The 17,726-nt window shown below is 37.1% G+C and overlaps 1 protein-coding gene across 2 annotated transcripts; it reads right to left on the reverse strand.

Moving 5' to 3' along the window:
- Positions 1-302: 302 nt before the first annotated feature.
- On the reverse strand, positions 303-17,631 carry LOC140850962 (peptidyl-prolyl cis-trans isomerase CYP59-like; the record flags this gene model as incomplete). Of its 2 annotated transcripts, none has more annotated exon segments than XM_073244766.1 (9): positions 303-1,033; positions 1,104-1,236; positions 6,529-6,637; positions 8,275-8,315; positions 11,746-11,801; positions 11,888-11,934; positions 12,167-12,244; positions 12,340-12,459; positions 17,532-17,631. In XM_073244766.1, coding segments are annotated over 9 exon segments (1,165 nt in total), but the record flags the coding sequence as incomplete, so codon positions are not given.
- Between the last annotated feature and the right edge of the window lie 95 nt (positions 17,632-17,726).

Genomic DNA, 17,726 nt, shown 5'->3' on the forward strand with positions numbered 1-17,726 from the left:
ATATTTTGCTAACTTAATTTTGTACATTAAAGTTCTAACATACCAATCTAACGAGACGATCAAAATATCCGCACCCATGACAAGTCCCACCATCAACAGAGGCTATTTCGTAAATAAGTTGCAAGTATTTCATGGAAAGTTGAGAACAACAAATAACAGAAAAAATTAGTTCATTTGATGGTTGAGAAAGCAATTCACTGATTCAAATATTATTTAGAGATTCCTTCAGTAGCAAAAATTTAAGAATAAGTAGAGGATTTCAGTTATGTGGGGTCTCAATTGTGTTCCCAAATTCTGGTTGATGGGAAAGGAACGCAATGACTATTTTTCTTCTTCTTTTTCTAAAGACTGAGATATGCGGTACCAGAAACATAGAAAAAGATCAAGCTACTTAAACTTTAGGATGTTAGGTTCTGTAGCACTCACATATGCTTTCTATCATGGAGCACTAGCAAGAACTTTTTGCTTCAAGTCCTAACTTCACACAGCATTACAGCCTATTGCTGCAAGTCCTAACCTCAAAACACGAGCAGCTTAAATGTGTCTTTTCCCTCATTTTCTTCTATCGTCTCCATGTCTCCTTTCCTTGTATGACTCGTAGTGCCGGTCCCTACTTTTCCTATCAGAGTATCTGTCATCTTTCCTGTGTTTGTCACTGTCTTTGCTTCTCTTCTGATGGTCTCTCCCATCCTTCCTGTGCCAATCACCATCTGATCTATCATTTTCATGCCATCCGCTCCCAGAACTTCTGTTATCTCCATCATTACGATGCCTACTACTATCGTGCCGCCTTCGATGCTCTTTATCTTCATATCTTAGATGCTCATGATGCCTCTTGCTTCCTTGATTGCTCTCATATTCTCTAATACGTCTACTTCCATTATCATCATGCCCTTGTCTCTCTGAGTCTTTCTTATCATAACCTCTTCCCGTAGAATGCTCATAATTATGATGGTCTGTCTTGCATTTCTTCATTTGTTCTTGTCTTCCACGTTCGCTATCCATATTATCTTCATCGAACAACATGTCATACCTGGCCAAAGATTTTTCGGCATGAGCACAAGGTTCACACACACAACAGAGAAAAACACACACACACAGACCTTTGATGATTATCTCCACCATGCTGCATGTTATCATCTTTCAGCACATATTTTGGACCTCTTTGTCTATTATCAGGCCGTTGATCACAATCCTGGGCAAAGTGATCAGGAGCACCACATTTGAAGCAGCCATCTGCACAATTATTTTCAGAAAGTCATACTAGACTGCAGCATTGTAGTTAGATGAGACGTCATCTCAATGTTATGGGATTGTGGAACTCACTTCTATTAGAAAGAAATATATAAGCTGAGGTAAGAGGTCATATAAATTAAAACAACTAGAGCATAACAACAATATGCTGGAGTCTCCTGTCAATCACAACAAAAGAAACAGCAGCTAAAATTATTGATGTAAGAATCAAACCTGTGTAATTGTTAAATCTAAGCCAAAAAAAAAAAAAACTTCTTCTCACTAATGATTGTTATGGCAGAATATGAGTGGAATGATCTCAGATTTCGATTGTTGAGACTCAGACTGCTATACAAAAGAGGTGAGGTGTTCAAGATTGGCTCAAGCTTGATCTAAGCTCAGCCACAAATGTTTATGCTGCTATCATGCTTGCTGCCTATTCAGACCTGGCTCATCTATAAGCTGAGGCTTAATATGTGACTTGAGGTCTGTGCCACTCTTGACTTCTAATCAGAAAAAGTTGAGGGCCCAATATGGGCCAAGCTTAAGGTGTCCATGAACAGCTCACTTCATTTGCAGCACCAGCAATTGTGATTTTTAAAACTTTGTGTCGTTAATTGGATCTTCAAATACCCATTTCTGTCTGGTGGTAAAGTAGTAAGTTCCCTTCCAAGACAGGCAAAAGACAGACAACAAATACACGTACGAGGCAGGAAGATAAATCTCTTCAAAGTGGAAGATCAAGGGGCACCTGTTCTAGATGATCCCATCAGTTTCTGGTTTGCCTCGATCAGTTTGTAGCTTATTAAGAAAAACAAGATTTACCAAGAGGCATATCAAACAAAACATATTTATGTTAGTTCAAGCAACTCATGTTTATTAATTAATAATACTACGCGTAGTATTGATTATGTGGAAAAGAAAATAGATGTCAAATGATTAAAAAAAATTATTTGAGATATATTGGAATGCCTGACATAGGCAGTTATGGTCTGCTTAGTTTTTAAAAGATTTTTTTCCTTACCATTTAGAGTCCAGCTGTTGAGAAAAGATAGGTAAGAATTAGTTGTGAATCGAATTTTTTTTTTCCAGAATTGTGAGCAAGACTCCAGTTCAAAATCTTTTTTTTTCCCTCCATATTGTCTTATTTTCTTTCTCCCAAGATCACACATTTCAGTCCTATTAAAACTCATATTAAAGAAAGATTTATTTCCTTCTAATAGATAAACATGGATGGTCATGTTTTCTTCACCACTTTTCGAAGTTTGATTTTTTAGGATGGAATCACAGAGAGAGAGAGAGAGAGAGAGAGAGAGTATTTTGACAAGTGACATACATGCAGAAAAGCCACTTACGAGAAGTTACTTCTGGAGAAAACTGCCATCAAAAGTTAAATGAGACCAACTATTAACGAGTTTGCATAGGACTCCTGATTAGACAGTAGTTGTTGCTAAAAATAACCATACAAAACTAGTTTTTGCTGGAATTCATGGAAGAGACCACCAAGGAGGTTCTCTATGTTGGAGGAAGCTATCAAATGGAGAATCTATCTACTCTATAACAGCACCCAACTCCATATATGATTTGGATTTCTGCATTGGATGGGGCTTCTACGGCTCTTTATCATGTAGTTTATGTTCTTTCAATCATTTGCAGGTTTATAGTCGTGTTTACATGTTTTATTTTCAACTACTGAAATTTTAGGCTCTCTTGAAGTTCTTGTATTTGTAATCTTTTTGATTGTTCAATGCATGAATCAGTTCTTGACAATTTAAAATCCTGTTATAATCATCCAGAACCATGCTTTGACTGTTTGAAAGAATACATGAAAATATGAAAACAAATTATAAATCAAATCATCAAAGGCCTTAAAAATCAAATCAAGCCTAGTGTTATGGCCATCCTTGCTGATCAGACGGTGAATTTTAAGCCCTCTCATTGAGGCATAACAAATAACCTGCAAATATCCGAGTGCTGATCAATTCACCAATGATCCTTCAAGCATTGATGGCAGACAACAGGTCATTGCCTGGAGGAAATGAGCAAACAACTTTCGATCATATGGCCACTCTCATGTCAGTTCATGTCATGTAGTGGAAGACAAGGGGGCTAGGGTAAAAACATGTGGAATTTTATCACATCAGTTGTTAAAAAAGGTAACCTTACTAAACAATGATTAAAATATCGGTACGAAGGTGGTACTAGTTTTTCCATGGAATGGTGTGATACCAACCCTTGCCATACCAGTTCTCAGCCTCAGGATGATCGTGTGTGCTAGTACCATATTGGTACGCAAGTTTGAGGGTTCTTCTTTGTTTTGTTATTTTTTTTTGGGTTCTTTTTCTAGGATTTTCAGTTTTGACATGTAACATCGATATATCAACAGTTTTTTTTGATGTGCAGAGTAGAAATGAATGAGGTTCATTTGATTGCACACTGCATTCCTCTGATTTACATTTGACGTCTTGCAGCATAAGCAAACATGGGAATGAATGGCACCTAGCACAATGTAAATTTTGTTCTCATAGTCCCTAACCCTCATGGTTAAAACTTGTAACTAGGCAAATGAATGCAAAGTCAAGAAGATTCATAACTAAGTTAGCATTAGTTTTCACCGGATCTCCTCATTTATGTGGTTGAATAATCTTAGCATGCTTCCTTTTTATCATTGAGTCAAATAATTCTACTTCTAGCATGTTTCTGTACCGGGTTAATACTCCAATTTGTCATTCACACTTGTTAGTCAACGTGGACCTCAACTATTTTTTTATTAAAAAAAAAAAAAAGATTGCTGTCCCAACCAAGATGGGCTTGATACCGACCAAACCAGCCTTGGTACTGGATCCTACCAGTCGAGATAGCCAACTTGTCCCTTTCCCATGCTTTTTTTCACCAAAAAAAGTCTTCCTCATCAGTACAGGCTTCATACGAGCCATACTGGACTTGGTATCCAACAATATTGATCAGGACAACTGGTATGTCCCAATCTTGCATTGTCCTGATGTCCCGACACCAGTACCAATATCGATTTCGCTTTGGTGTAATACTATAATGATGGTATCGTCCCATTATGCTGGTTTTTGAATCCACACTACTAAAGGCACGTTTAGATGAATAAGTTGTCAGTTGAACCAATAAGCATAAACCGTACAAATAGAAAAGAAGTCTCCTGCAACTAAGGGAGCCTGATCTCACAATCCCTAAATAAATAGAATAATAGATTCCTTTTGAAATATCATTTCTAGCGTTTCAAATTTTTAATAATTGTATGAACACTGCTCCCCAATTAAAAAATTCCTACTAATACCCTGCTCCTCACTGGCAGCCCATGTTGGGTTTGTCCAAGGTTCGAACCATGGAAGCAACCAAATAGGGTCTAAGTAATATGCTTTTCCTAATAATGTGGTCAAAAGATTAAAAGCTAGACTGGTTGCCAATGAACATGCTTAATATTACAGGAACCATTTCTCTTGCTACAAATCAACATTGGCCTTAAACGAATAGAATGCCTCAATGTAAATCTCCAAGAAAATTTAGAAGATGAAACGTACATCGAGCAATTAGCAAATTTTTGTGCTTGGTGGGAATCAAATATTGTCTATAAGTAGAAGTTTATCTCTGGATAGATTAGTATCTAAAATCCTCATTTTAGAAGTTTGAAGAAGCTCAAATATTATGAAGATTGAATATAAAGAAGCAGACTGTTAAGTTTTCCACCATATTTTGTTGGTTATGTATGTGATAGGCAGAGGGCAGGCTCTGGTGCAACTATATGGTTGCCGATTCTGATCTAGGTGTCACAATTCAAAACATAGAAATAATCTCTCCGCACACTGGGGTGAGGCTACGTACATCGGACCTATTAAGTTCTTCGCCATATTTTGTTGGTGATGTATATGGCAGACAGAGGGCAGGCTTTGGTGCAACGGTATGGTTGTCAATTCTGACCTAGATGTCACAGTTCGAAACATGGAACTAACCTCTCCGCACACTGGGGTAAGGCTACATACATCAAACCTCCCCAGACCCTGCATGGTGGAAGCCATCCACATTTTTATGGGTAGCAATCATATATTCCAGTGTTCGCTATACACCATACCGGCACCGTATGTACCAATACGATCGTACCTTACCATACCGTGTACCGACACTATAGTAGAATTTCACCGATACAGAGTCCGATACCAATATGGCAAACCTTAATATATTCATTTTCTCGATAATTACTAATAGCTATACTTACCAATACATAAAATGATTCAAGTTTTAGTGCACCAAAATTGTACAGAATTTCTTGATCTCCTTTTACTTGTAATGTTAATTCATAAATATGAGTCCTTCCCTTTCCCATAATTTAAATATCTTTGTGATAAAAAATCATATCTATCGCATTTTTTTATTTAACTCGCCAATGAATTCATTGCCACTTCATAGTAATTTTGTTTCATGTAAGGAATTAATTAGTCTTTTTCTTTTTAAATTTTTTTATCCTTCTAGTGTCAAGCTATTTTTCGACTGGACCTCCTGTATAGTATCATCACCACAGTAGACTTTAACCACCATATGGCTTGGTGTGGTTCCTCTATGCCTTTGACACCAAAACATTGAACCATGAATGAAGAAAAGCATTAGAGAAAAACATAGAGACCAGCAATTACCAATCCCCAATTCTTGACTAGAAGGGACACCAAAGGCCTCTACTCTTTTATCCCTTGGATCGATAGAAGGGGAGAGGAGACCCCTGGTTTTCTCATGTTGTCAAATAGATGATGAGTGCCTGATTGAATTGATCAGGTCATGCAGGAACACAATTCAAATCTCTTGATCTATTAGGATGCCTTGGTTGCATACATCACTACACTTTCACTTGTCATCTTTTGTAATGATAAATGGCCCACCTCACCATGACCTTATCTTGAATTCTCAAAACTTCTGGCCTCCATCCCCAAAGAGGTAGAGAATCCATCACTGTCTTGGTTGTGCAATACAGTGGGACACCCTTTTATATATGTGACAGGCTTGATTTGCAGAGCCAAATTTTTTACATCTTCCATTTTGAAATTAACTAGCACAACACAACATCTTAAGTGCAGATTTATGTGTCATTAGCAAACAATATCTCATGCAAGAAATATGCTTTTGAGATAGTCTTATACCTAATAGAAGGAAGAGAAAATCTGAATATGAGTACTTCTAGTTTTTATAGTGGAAGAGCTCATGCACATGATCCTAGACAACAGACAATGTTTAAATAACAATATCAAATCGAAAAGACATAAAGACCTTTAAGCTCACCTTTATTTGTATGACTCCTTTTACCATGCCTATATTGGCTCCATAATTTCGCAACACTTTGACTAAAATCCACATGTATCCTTCGGTCATCGATTAAAGTATTGTCCATCTGTCATGATCACACAGTTGTGTCACCAAGGAGTCAAAACAAATCATGATATACTATATATAATAAATAAAAGTTGCAAGAACACTCTAAATTCCACACTAATGTTATTTTTAACTAAAATTAAGAGCTTCACAATGCGGGTTGATAGGAGAAGAGGTGATAGTTTGATGCCAGCTCTACAACTGGATATATGGATAACAAGAAAGCAAACTATGAAATGAACCCTACTAGGATTGTTTTGTCATGGTTATTTAAAATATTTATGCTTCTAGACACAATACATAATTTTTAATAAAGCTCTAGAGACCCTATCAACTAAGTTTTTGATATGTAAACAAAAAACGTTAGCAATTAAAAACAATCTAACCTTATAAAACAAAACTGAGGATGTGTTACTAAATCTCATAAATAATTTTGTTATTGGAGTATAATGTAGTTCAAGTTATGTACTGACACAAATAGTAAATTGCACAAACAAACTTATCTTTGGTTAGCTTTTCCTTAATGCTATAGTCCTTGATTTTTGCACAAAGTTCCTTCATGCTAGGTTCTAAAACATCCATATGCCTGGAACTCATAAAGCAAGTATGAACATATGGCTGGGAACCCAGAACCATCATGTGCGAGATGCTAATGTAAACAAGCAATTAAAACTTTTCTTCTGAAGGTTGTACCAACAATGGAGGCTACTCGCCTAGTTTGAACATAGAACAAAAAGATGCCCTTTTGGATATAACGGATATTCCTTTTAAAATATTTTCCATAATGTCCAATGTTGGTACAATATCAGTACACACAGTAAGATGGTCGGTTCAGCTCCAGACCAAGTCTTGATTTAGTATTGGTACAGTATGGTATGCCCGGTACACACCTGTATGGCAAGCCTACTCTCCATAGCTTTTGTTGCATATAACCAAACAATCTTAACTAGTTCTCACCCACTCCATCTCTATCATTGCTGTTATTCACTCTGTAACTTTATTTACCCAAATTTTCATATAGATCCACCTTCGTTCTAACAAAGATCCACCCCTTAACTCACTCCATCTCATTTTGTGCCCAAATTCATTGCTGGAACTTTTTGACTCACACTATCAATCTGCTCCAATAACTATAACATTAATTTTGTTTAAAGTTATACTAGCATTCAGCAATCACATAATATTTTCAACTTCTCCACGTAATTTCCCTAGGATAGGATCAAACAAAATCAAACAATGCATTTAAGACACGTCTCTTCTATTAATTCGAACCATAAATTAGGTGATTAGGTGTTAATATGGATTGTGTCAAGGAAGCAGCACAATACACATTTTGTGCATTATTTTATTACATAATTTGTTATAGGAGATAATGGTTGTCATGGATCATACAATTAACCCAATCATGTATTAAAATCACCAAACATCAGGAGATTTGTATGGAGTTATATCCACTAAAGGCGTCCCCTTTTGACTCAAGGAGAGTACACCAATTGTTCATTTTGTATTTACAATTTCAACTTTTCTAAACTCGACCAATTTTGGCAGAACTACTCTAGCAAGCCTCACATAAGATATCTAAAGGTAACATGGACAAATTTTGGCTTCGCTCCAATACTTAATGAAAGGCAATTACTCATAAGTGCTAAAGCTTACCTTGAAATAGGCTCGCTCACATGCCTCTTTTGTCTCGAATTCTGATAAAAGAAACAATACAGCATGCGGTTAAAATGAGATATTGACATTCAGATGATAGGAATATATGAAAAAGAAATGTCAATATGTTATACTATCAAAGAGCAAGCCAATATTCAGCCAGTAATCACATACATGCATACATCAATCACTAAAATAAAACCTAATTTTTAATCTAATTAATTAAACTTATCCCATCCAAGGTCAGCAATCTCAGTATGGGACCTCATACTACTACCATGCTGATACAATTTCAATACACCCAATACATGGGTCGGTTTGTCATACCGAGACTCGGCACACCCCCCATACCGAATCACAATTTGATGCCAATACAGTATGGTATGCTTGATATGGGCTGTATGCACTGGTGTGCCACTATTGATGATAATGACATGATATAGATGACAAAAGCCTAACATCGAGCACTCCATGGTGGCAAACAGACAAAGAAAACACACACACACACACACACACACAGGCCTCAAACTTCATTAAAAACCAAAAGAACCCTTAGGACACAGGCTAGACTCTCCTTAACCTTCAAGATAAATCCTCCTAAGAAATTTTTTGTTTATGGGACCTGAATCATCCTTCATTTGACATCACTTTATCTTCAAAAACTGTTTAGTTCATTTAATTTCACATAGCAACCAATGCTATGCACAGAGATACAACACATGTTTGCTTACAAACTCTCCTCAATTTTTTGCTACAAATTTTTCCAAATAAAAGCAGGTTGTGACTACTCCCAAAAAAGCGAAAAAGAAATTCTAGAAGACTTTTGGAGAAGCAAATACAGGTAAGTTATGCTTTAGTCTTCAGTCAGATAAAAGGCACAATTACTATCAACATTCACCTTTGAAAGATGGAAGACCCAATTGGAGTACCCATGCACGAGGGAAAAACAAACTCTGCTATATGCTCGGATCTATAGGGGAAACAAACTACATAGGAAGCAAATACAAAGGTGGCAGCCATAAGTGACACAAATTATCATGCTTCAAAGTAATAGCTTAACTTATATGTAAGTGGCTTAACAAGCTAAGACATAGTTGGCTCAGCAAAGAAGACTGAATTGCTGCTCCAGTTGAGGAATCAAAAAGTACTAGCAATACATAAAGTGTCCTTCTAATCTGCATTTATAGTGTGCCAAACCTCTAAGTCAAACAAGGATGCAGAAGAACCCTTTTTCTATGGGCAGTTATGCAGGGAACCATTACTTGGGTAGAAAGCAACATCCAAAAGACTCATGTTTTTACCGCATTTCTAAGGTCTGAAGAAAACTCTTTCCACAAGATCAGAAAATACTGTGCCAAGCTAAGGAATAGGATCTCAATGTAGAATTTAGCCTAAAAGCTTCATTATGGCCTTTTTTTATTTAAAAAAAAAAAAAAGGAAAACTTGAAACAAATATATTTTTTTGAAGGAACAAATGGCATTGGTTTTAGAAATCAGAACTGGTTATTCAAAAGATAATATAATATCAAAGTTGATATAAACATTCTCCATCCCCTTTATTGTCAATTAGCATCATGTCTCTTTAGTTGCCCATCATTTGTTTGATACCAGAGATTCTCTTCAATCATCCTATATAATACATCCCAGATAATTTTTAGTCAAACATGTTGAATTTCATATAAATGATAAACAAATGAGAGAGAAGCCACAGACAACAACCTTTGTTTTAAAAAAATCAAGATTGCAGCATATAGACAAAAACCATGGACTCCAATGGTTGGAACAAGCTCAAGGTGGCAGAAATACAAGCTCATAACAAAGCACAAAAATGAAAACTCAGGCTAGACAGAGCCCTTGTGACTGGACTCTGGTGATTTTGGAGGCTTCTGGAATTATACACATCCGGCCAGAGATATCCGATCAGATTACATTTAGATTTGCAGCAGTTTTAATTAAAGTTGCATTCCATAAACAAATGCCCAAAGTTTAGTTGGAATTTAATCACTTATAAAAGGGCCTTCTGGATTTTCTTATTGGTGGCTAAGAAAGCCAGAGCATGCACAACTATATTAATATGGTGTTCAAAACTAACAACATCATAATCAACCTAGGAGGCAAGGATACTTCAAAGCACCACCTGTGGCTGTATCCACTACACATTGAATGCAGAGACAACCCAGATACCTGTCCAATACAAGAAAGAATCATCCTGATTTTTTTTATGATTAAAATGCAACCCAAATACTCCTGGAATACATTTGAATACTTCCTGGATACTCCTGGGATGCATTTGGATACTTCCTAGATACTCCTGGGATACATCTGGATACTTCCAAAATACTCTTGGGCAAGGTTCGCCATCTCCATATCAAACCCCATATCAGTACCATCCTATTACATGATACAATACGAGATTGCGAGGCATACCGACTGTCAATGTGGTATGAGACTGTGTATTGATTCGGTATCAGTATAGTACACTACTCACAGTATGGGATAGAACAGACCAATATAGCAATCCTTGCTCTTGGATATGCTAGTGGATTACCATGCTTGAGTCAAGTGGGTTTTGAGCTTGGATTTGTATCCACACCCAATAACTTACAGTAAGTTATTGATCACCCTCTTTCTCACTCATACCCTCTTTTTAGCTTATTACATATGTTTACTAGATTTGCTTTTATTATGTTAATTATTTATTGAATTTTCATTTTGTGAACTGTCTCAATATTATGATCATCAATTTTTATTACATGGTACATTATGAGAAAGCAATCATGCTTTTTGGATTTTTCATCATATTTGCAAAAAAACATTTATTTATTGTCATATTGTATATGTATCAATAATATATCCCATTTTTTCGAGATCCATCATGTCAACATATCTGTATTGTGTTGTATCGATATCCTAGAACTCATATCCATATCCATGCTTCTAGTGATCAACCTCAGCCAGGTCGAAGACAAATTAGATGGCAGTAGTAGGCCTTCTGGAAATTGAACCAGTGTTCATTAACTAAGTTAGCATCCAAATTTATCAATAAGACAGTATTGAGTCGAAGAAGAGAGGGACAGCTGGACTCCGGTTGACAACTAATCAAATGTCAGCCATCAGCAAAAAACTGATGGATCACAAAGACCAAGGTTAGAAGTTGACTGGGCACAATAGATAATTGTATCATCCTCCATGACAACGACCTTGAGTAATAAGTGATTAGTGCAATGAATATGGTGACCGCTTAAGAGTAAAACTACTACCTGCAATAGAACCATGCTAATTCATCATGTGTAAAAAAAATTCTGATTTTATAAAATTAATACCAATAAAGCACTTCTTTTGCAAACCGATAAGATTGTATTCCTTCACAATCTAGAGGGTTGCTTCGTCACAATACCACAAAATCTTTTGTTAGGGCACCTAACAACTACAAGTTACAAAAAAATTACTAAAGCGAGGGAAAAAACTTACCAATGAAAGCGTAGCATAAGCTATCTCCTGTCTTATAATCACGAATTATCTCAGCTCTGCAAGCAGAAATACATGAATTTTACAGAAAAGAACCAAAAATGAGTTGCAGCTAAGGATTTGAATATCCAAAAAGTACACTTACGATGTAACATTTCCAAAACGTGAAAAGATTGTGTACAAATCTTCATCCTGAATTAGATTAAACTATAATCAAACATCATTTAGCAGAAACAGATTAAGAATAGAAAATGGAAGAATGTTCAGAAATATTTCAATATCTCCTCGTCAGACTGAGAGAACTGATGGATTTGGTAATTTTTCATGTAGGATTGCCCTATATAACACAATACAGAGCAAGGCCTACCTTCAGGAAATATTTCTGAAGAAGAAGAAGAAGAACAAGTAGAAGAAGATCACTAACTTGTGTAACTGGGTTAAGTTTACAAACAAATAGCACATTATCTGGTGGCTTCATCTCAGCATCTGGAATGTCTCCTACCTGCAAGCATAAAATGTAACGTAATTAAGGAAACAATTAACATTAGCTGCATTTATGTAAACATGAAATTGTGGAAACTAGATAGCAGTTCTTACACTTTCAAGAATAGCCGCATTTGTATGTGCCTCTTTAGCACGAATCACCTCCTCAAGCTCTTCAGGGGCTAGAGTCTCATCAAATGGAACCCAGTTATCCTCCAAACGCTCATCAGCTATCTATGTGTTTCCAATGCAAAAGAGGCTTATGTTATGGGTATGTTCATCAATGATTTCATAAAAATTGTGCATCACCGCAGATGCATAAGAGAATATCCAAGTGATGTGAAACTAGGTATATGGTTATATGCAACAAAACAGTATTATCAGAACCAGAAGACCCATGTTTCATAACTATCAACACACATGAGGAAGAAAACAAAAATCAGGGAATTCTTGCAAGCAACGGTTCCATGGTGCACATATTTATTTCATTTAATTGTTGCGTACTTTTTATTCCAGCCTCCATGGGACACAAATTATGTCCAAATAGACCCAAATAAAAGACCATTATAGCATAATTATATTACCCTACGGATGGAGTTCGGCATTCTTGCAATGACAGCAATGCATAGATTAAAGAACACTCCCCCTTTAGGCTTTGCAAAAACACTTACCATTGAAATCCTATAAACTATGAGGCCCAAGCAGATAAAAGAAAGTTCAGCATCATCTCTAGGCACCAAGAAAACAAGATCCAATGAGTACTGCGAACTGAGAATGAAGTGTTGATAGAAGGTTTGTTCAGTGAAGAACAAACTTTACTTGTTGATTCTAGAAGGCTACAACATATATCAAAAAGAAACCTTCAAAGGAAAATTTTAAATATCTTCCTCAAGTATCTGTTGGCTCTTATTGATGCAGGCTGGAGAAACTTGACACTACGGTTTGGCAACCCTAGCCTAATTATGCCAGGTCCTATGATCAAAAGCCTCCTAGGACCAAAGTGAAGGGCTTGGAAGCACCAAAGGAGCCACACAAGCCGAACCCTGATCTAAGGGCAAGACTCTTGCCTTTAGAAGCTATCCAATGACAATGTTCATATCAACAAAAACCAACCAATGGCACAGGACTTACCATCAGAAGAAGACCACCCTGGTCTGAGTCAAGCTGATCCAATGGCATGTCAGTTGTCACTATCAGAAAGAATCTGATAGCAAACAGGCCATTGTCCAATTCAATTTGATGACAGGAGGCCTTCTATTAAAGCCCCTTGGCGTCATCCACTTAGAGTCCAGCTCTACCACATCCAACAATGTATAGTACACCGTCCGAAGAACACTGATGGCACCAAGTTACAGTCCAAAACCCAAGTGCTCCAGTCCTATCTAGGTAAGGAAACCCAGAACATGATGGCCATTGTATTACCATCAGAATCAATCCGATGATAGAATAACTGTCACTCGATCCATTGTCAGAAGGATTCTGCTTCTAGACTGACCCTTAAGGTGAGGTGACTCATTTTAGTTGCTTTAGAACTCCATTAAGTTTTAGTTGAACTTCGGAAGACATACTCATCCCTTTCAATGTAACAGACCCCAGAGCCTATAAATATCCCCATGTTCCCTTGTTTTACACATCAATGAAGCTTGTTTTGTCTTGAACTGGGAAGCAAGGATATGGCAAAAGGGCTGCCGTACCCGTGTCGGAGACGTATCCAATACGGAAATGCCGGGAACACAGTGTGATACGTACCCACCGCATGCCTGGTTGTTTTTCCTCTATTTTCTGATTTTTTTGGCATCAGATACGGCTGGGATATGAATTTTGCCATTAATGAAACATTAAAATGGTTGGGATATGGCTTAATAATGCTTAAAATGGGTACTAAATTTTGCCATTAAAACTGCTGGTATTTTTGCTTGTAATGACTATGCATTAATGATGCTTACTTTTCAAACATAAGTGCTCTAAAGCTATGAACTTATGATTTGTGTTTTTATATTAAATTTATCTTGAGTATTTATGCTTCTATATTAATATTATATTAATTTTATATTTTTTAATATACCGTATCCAAACCATATCATATCCTATATTTTTAAGAATTTGTCGTATCTTCGTATCTGTATCGTACCATACCCATGTCCCGTATCGTATCTGTGCTTCCTAGCTCTTGAATACATCTAACTCTGGCTGCTTCAAAAATTCTTTTGCATGGTGGATTCAGTGCAAGCTCTAATGGATTCTAAAGCAAACCTTGGTAGATTCTAGGGATAGCAACATGGTCAATCGAAGGAGTCCTTGGTCATAGTGTGCTTTAGAGGAGCTTGACAAATTCCAACAATGATGAAGCCTTATTAATAGGGAGTGAAGAGCTGTTATTTATCCTTAATTAGCCTGTTGGTATCCAGTTATCTTTCTACCTTTACTTTCCAAATTTAATTGCTTCCTTCTAGACCCAAATTAACTTCTTGCTTAGATAGGTTGATATTCTGTTATGTCACTCTGATGCTCACACTATGTCCCCCAACTTCCATCACATATGCATGCTTCAAATATACTCCAACAAAACAGTTAAAAGACCAACTCAACAAGACACTATCTTCTCTTGAGAAAACAAAGAGAAATTCAACCAGTCCTATTGGTCATGCTTGCCATAGATATGCTTTAAATAATTTCACATGATCCTAAGGTTACACAAGCAACAAAGCAACTTGCCTTGAAGATTTTATGCTGTAAAGCCACAAGGACAAAGAAAAGCTTGTGCTTATTTTTAAACAAGTGCATGAAACATGGTTCGCCCCCAGACCAGGCAGTTCCAGTGGTGCCGAACCATACCGACGGGTGCAGTCCAGGCATTCAATTCGGAACACCGCGGAACGGAGTGAGGGAGAAGAAAAGAGAGGAAGAGAGAGAGAGGGAGAGGAAGGGAGGAAAGGAGATGGAAAGGCCGGCGATAGCCTGCCAAGGCCTCCGGAGCCCCATAGTCCCACGCGAGAGAGATAGAAAGAGACTTCAGAGGGAGAGAAATAAAGCAAGGGAAAGTGGTGGAGAGGCCGCCGGATGGTGGAAATCCACCCCATGGATCCCACGGGTTCGAAACAGGCAACCCACCCCTGTTGATCATTTAAAAACAAAAAAAAATAATTCACAATGAAGCCGGCAATAGATTTTCATTTCCAACGGCCACAATGGCTTTCCTGTCCATTGTCAGCTTCACTATGAATCATGTTTTAAAAGAAAAAAATGATGAATAGGGAACCCATCCTGTTCCAAACCCACAACATCCGTGGGATGGATTTTCACCATCCGACAGTACCCAATGGCCTCCCTACCGCCTTCCCCTCCGTCCATTTCTCTCCCTCCCCCCTCTCTAATCTCTCTGACAAAGGACTGCAGAGCCATAGAGGCCTTGTCGGCCCTCCAGCGGCCACTGTCGGCCTCCCTCTCCCCCTCTCTCATTCCGTCCCCAATTCTCCCTTGTTTCCATGTCGGTCGGATCCGATACGAGGGCATACCGACTCATACTGTTGATGACCAACATGGGGTCCGGTTCCGAGTCGGCAAACCTTACATAGAAGTTTACAAAATTCCAAGTTACAAATTGAGTGATTCATATGTGAACTTTATTATGTCGAATATTAACATTTTAGGCATTCTATAAGACTATGACAAAGATTTTGTATTATATATTACAGTCAAACCCAAAAGCTCAAGCTAATAGATGGATGACTCATGAGTATATGACACTACTTACTCCCTAACCTATCCGATGTGGACCATTCCCTAACACCTCTCTTGTGTAAATCCAAAAAAGGAAAGGAAATCTGGGAGGGGTGACATGCAAAATAATAAGTAAGAGTGCAGAAGCATCAGCAAGCTAAGGATAGGTGGCTTTGCTATCATGTTAAAGTCCGACACAAAAGCTTAATCTGGTAGGTGGATGGGCCATGAGTACATGAGATCAATTAGAGTTCGTAACCTATCCAATATGGGACTATTCCTCAATGATATACATTCTAAGCAGTTAAGTGAACTAGTCCCCAACCTATTCCATGTGGGACTATTCCTCAGCACTATACATTCCAAGCAGTTAGGTCCATTCATTGCTTACATTTTCTAATAAGCTATCCCCAAAACATAAACCTGGACTACCTTGCTTTTATTTTCAAAGCTACAAAATTCAACCCAAGATCTCAAGGTTAGAAGCTTCTCATCATAATAGCAAAAACGTTTGACCAACCTTATCTTTATAAAACTTAGACCACTCCCTTTCAGACAAAACTTTGAATTCTTAGGATGTTCATCCTTATAATCAATGAAAAAAAAACACCAATCAACCCCTTCCCTAGATTGCATAGGACTAGCCCATACAGCACCCCCCCCCCCCCCAAAAAAAAAAAAAAAAAAATCCAATCTTGGAGTTTCGATGCCACCTTATGTGATAATAGGGCTGTGTTGAAGACTTTGCAGAACTAGACTTTAAGTTTGACATGAACAGATTTTGGCTGTAGACTACAGCACTATACTGCCAAAAAGAGAAAAACTTCCTGTTAGAAAGAGGGATGAGGAAGAAGCTGAAGAGACTTAGAGATTTATGGATGAAAAGGAGAAAGAGAGCAGCAACAGCCCATAGAAAGAAGAGCACTGAAATCTTTTGAAAGAATCATAAAAACATTAAAAAATTCAGACCACTATTTGTATAAACAAATCCTTTAGCAATCTTAGAAAGGACTCCATAGTCCAAACTTACCCATAATCACCTATAATGATCCCTAGGACTCTAGATAAAGCATTTGACTCAATAATATGACTCTTAATTCCACTACATCAAAAAATCCTCAATTTCCTAAGCATGCTCACTTTCAGATTCCAAATTCTGACTAAAATCAAGCAATTATAAGCCTACTAGGATTATATAAATGTCATTATATATCCAAAAATTCAATCAAAATTCTTTTTTTCCTCAGAATCAAGTTACAGTATATATTTTATTTCACTTTACCTAATCTTTACGCATATTCTTATATCAGATTATTTTCAAGGATAGTACTTAAATCTAAGCTTTGTAAAGATCTGAAAGCAATGAACTCCGTAGTATCTGAATGAACTAATGAATATTTACGTTATCAACTGAAAAACAGTATGCAAAAGCAAAATGTAAGAGAATGAAGAAATATAAACAAATTCTTGATTGTTAACCAAGAACTAGGACCTAACAAATGAACTAACATTCTTAGAGACAAGATAATGTCAAGATCTTATAAGCCCCAGGCTATCAATCAAACTGGTGGTAATATTCAAGTTACCTCATCATGTGGTTTGCCCTCTGGAGATTTCTCAGGAATAAATTCCGCCAGCTGAGGTGGATCATCAAAAGGATCATCCAAAATATATGTATGTTTGATTCTGTTAATGGGAACAAAGCAGAATGTCAATAAAAGAAGGGGGAAGAGATGCAAGGTTACTAGGTAAGCACTCATTCAGTGATTTGTTTCAAAGCA

The sequence above is a fragment of the Elaeis guineensis genome, chromosome 10 (assembly GCF_000442705.2).
Source record: "Elaeis guineensis isolate ETL-2024a chromosome 10, EG11, whole genome shotgun sequence".
In the NCBI taxonomy this organism is placed as follows: Eukaryota; Viridiplantae; Streptophyta; class Magnoliopsida; order Arecales; family Arecaceae; genus Elaeis; species Elaeis guineensis.